Here is a 2,290-nt window from a genome sequence, read left to right on the forward strand (position 1 = left end):
TAATAATAATAATAATAATAATAATAATAATAATAATAATAATAATAATAATAATAATAATAACAGTAATAATAATAAAAATAATAACAATAATAATAAAAATAATAATATTAATAATAACAATAACAATAACATTAACAATAATAATAATAATAATAATAATAATAACAATAACAATAGCATTAACAATAATAATAATAATAATACTGTAATAATAATAACAATAACAATAGTAATAATAATAATAATAATAGTAATAATAATAATAACGACAATAATAATAAACAATTATAGTTAGGTTGTGAGTACACTATAGGAAATAAACGCCAAAGGAGCCATTATTTCCTGAAAAAAAAAAGTGGCAGAGCTGAAGGCAACCGTTGAAGGAAATAATGGTTCTCTCGGCTTCTATTTCATATAGTGTACAAAATTACTTCACTATAATTGCTTTATACGTCATTTGTGACGTCCATCACCTTCTCTATGGCCTTTTGTAATCAAACTGCTTGTTGTAGAGCAGTTGCTATAGGCCCTTTAAAATCCATCAAACTGCTGGTTGCTCAGTGATCGCTGTGCGGGTGCATTAGCTGCGCGTATTAGCTGCGCCTTATTTTTGTCAGTTGTCTTACAAGTCAATCACCCTGTTTATCTCATAAGCATTATGCCTTATTAGCTGTCCTAGCAACGAAATATTCCATCGCGATGCACTGTAGTAAAATCACTCCGCTTTGAGTATTTTTGCAAACGAGACGCAAAATTCGGAGGTGCTATATCGATATAGTGATCAGTTAGGAATAGGAAAATTCATATGTCACCACTGACTGATTTTTGTGATAATGATGATGATAATAGCAATAAAAATAATTTAGTCTACATTAACTTTAATGCACTAATGACCATTTGCAGGAAGCATCAAGATATGACTGTAGCCTTTGGAAATCTTCAAGAGTAAAATTTTCGAATGAGCTTCGTGTCAAGAGCATAGAGTCAGCATTGTGAGTTTAGATTTAACTGGATATCATTTATGCAAAAATTTCAAAAGCAAGGGACTTCCGTGTGGAACTTCAGATTTTACATGGAGCCGAGTAAAAAGGAACCCTTAAATGTAACCCTGTTGCTCTCGCTCACTAAGATAACTGATAAGAAATTTTAACAAATTACCTGATATATCAATCGTTTTAAAAAGTTTTAACAATTAATTCTTGATTGACCTTATCAAACACTTCTTCAAAATCTGTTATATAACGTGACAGTGGAAATGGCAATAAATGGCTATGTATACCGTACTAATAGGAGTGCAGTGATATTTATAGAACATTTTTGGAGTGATCTCTTGTTGGACATTTAAAAGAACCGGTGAAACATGATTTGAAAATAGAGTTATAAATAAGACCATCGAAGATGTTTTATATAGTAGGCAAAAGTGAAAGGCGATAATTGTCTAACCCCTTATGAACATGAAATACATGAACACTTCTGCAGCATGGTTAGAAAGAACCTTTCCATAATTCTCGCGGTTACAAATTATTTAGAGGGGTAAAGGTATAAGGGGAAGCTTTATAGACACTGTTGTTAATGTTATCAATGCCTGATGACTTCTTGTTATTAAAATTGCGCAATAAAATTTTGATTTCTTTAAGGTCTAAATTAAAGTAGGCCTATCCTATGTTATCGATATTGTAATTAGGTAAATCAGTGAATTATATTCTTTATATAAAAAAAAAGCAGAAATGAACTACTGATTTAAAAAAATAGGGCTTACCTACATGTAAACTATCTTTTTTATCATTACTTGTGATCGTAGATGTTTTGACCTTATTACCGTGGGCAGTTTTACTCCATCCCTCTTTTTTTTTTTTGGTAGGGGGGGGGGATTAGAACACATATGGCCTACCATTGGCAAGTTTATTTAAGTATTCATAATATCTACGTTCGCTTGTCTTTTTAAAACTAACGGGATACAAGAAGGAAATCAAAACAAACTTTTTCTGCTAACGCAGTAAAGCGATATATTAATCTGCAGTTTCTTTTCTTAACGCAGGAAAAGCCAATAATAGCAATGATAATATTTGCAATATTTTATATTTATTATTATAAGAATAAATATTATTCCATTTGTACAGGCCAAAAACAACCAGATCTATGATGTACATAAGGTGAAAGAAGATCCACTGACACACAAAGAATCGTCCATCGGTGCTTATGGGGAAATAAAGCAATCGGAGGAGACCTATACAATGCCTTTAAAGTAATTTCCGGGCATTGGAAAAACTCAGAAAAATAAAGCTGA

At 31.0% G+C, this 2,290-nt stretch overlaps 1 protein-coding gene across 1 annotated transcript in view; it reads left to right on the forward strand.

Annotated features, from left to right (window-relative positions):
- The window catches only part of LOC117121118 (low-density lipoprotein receptor-related protein 5-like), a 54,267-nt gene extending 52,002 nt beyond the window's left edge, over nt 1–2,265 (forward strand). The window contains exons 13-14 of the mRNA XM_033266219.1: nt 907–995; nt 2,124–2,265. Of these exons, the coding sequence (XP_033122110.1) occupies nt 907–952 (46 nt within the window). The 3' untranslated portion in view covers nt 953–995; nt 2,124–2,265. The remainder of the gene's footprint in view (nt 1–906; nt 996–2,123) is intronic.
- Nucleotides 2,266–2,290: the final 25 nt, after the last annotated feature.

Source organism: Anneissia japonica, unplaced genomic scaffold (genome assembly GCF_011630105.1).
Source record: "Anneissia japonica isolate Jap-2015-1 unplaced genomic scaffold, ASM1163010v1 scaffold287984_len174378_cov152, whole genome shotgun sequence".
NCBI classification, from domain to species: Eukaryota; Metazoa; Echinodermata; class Crinoidea; order Comatulida; family Comatulidae; genus Anneissia; species Anneissia japonica.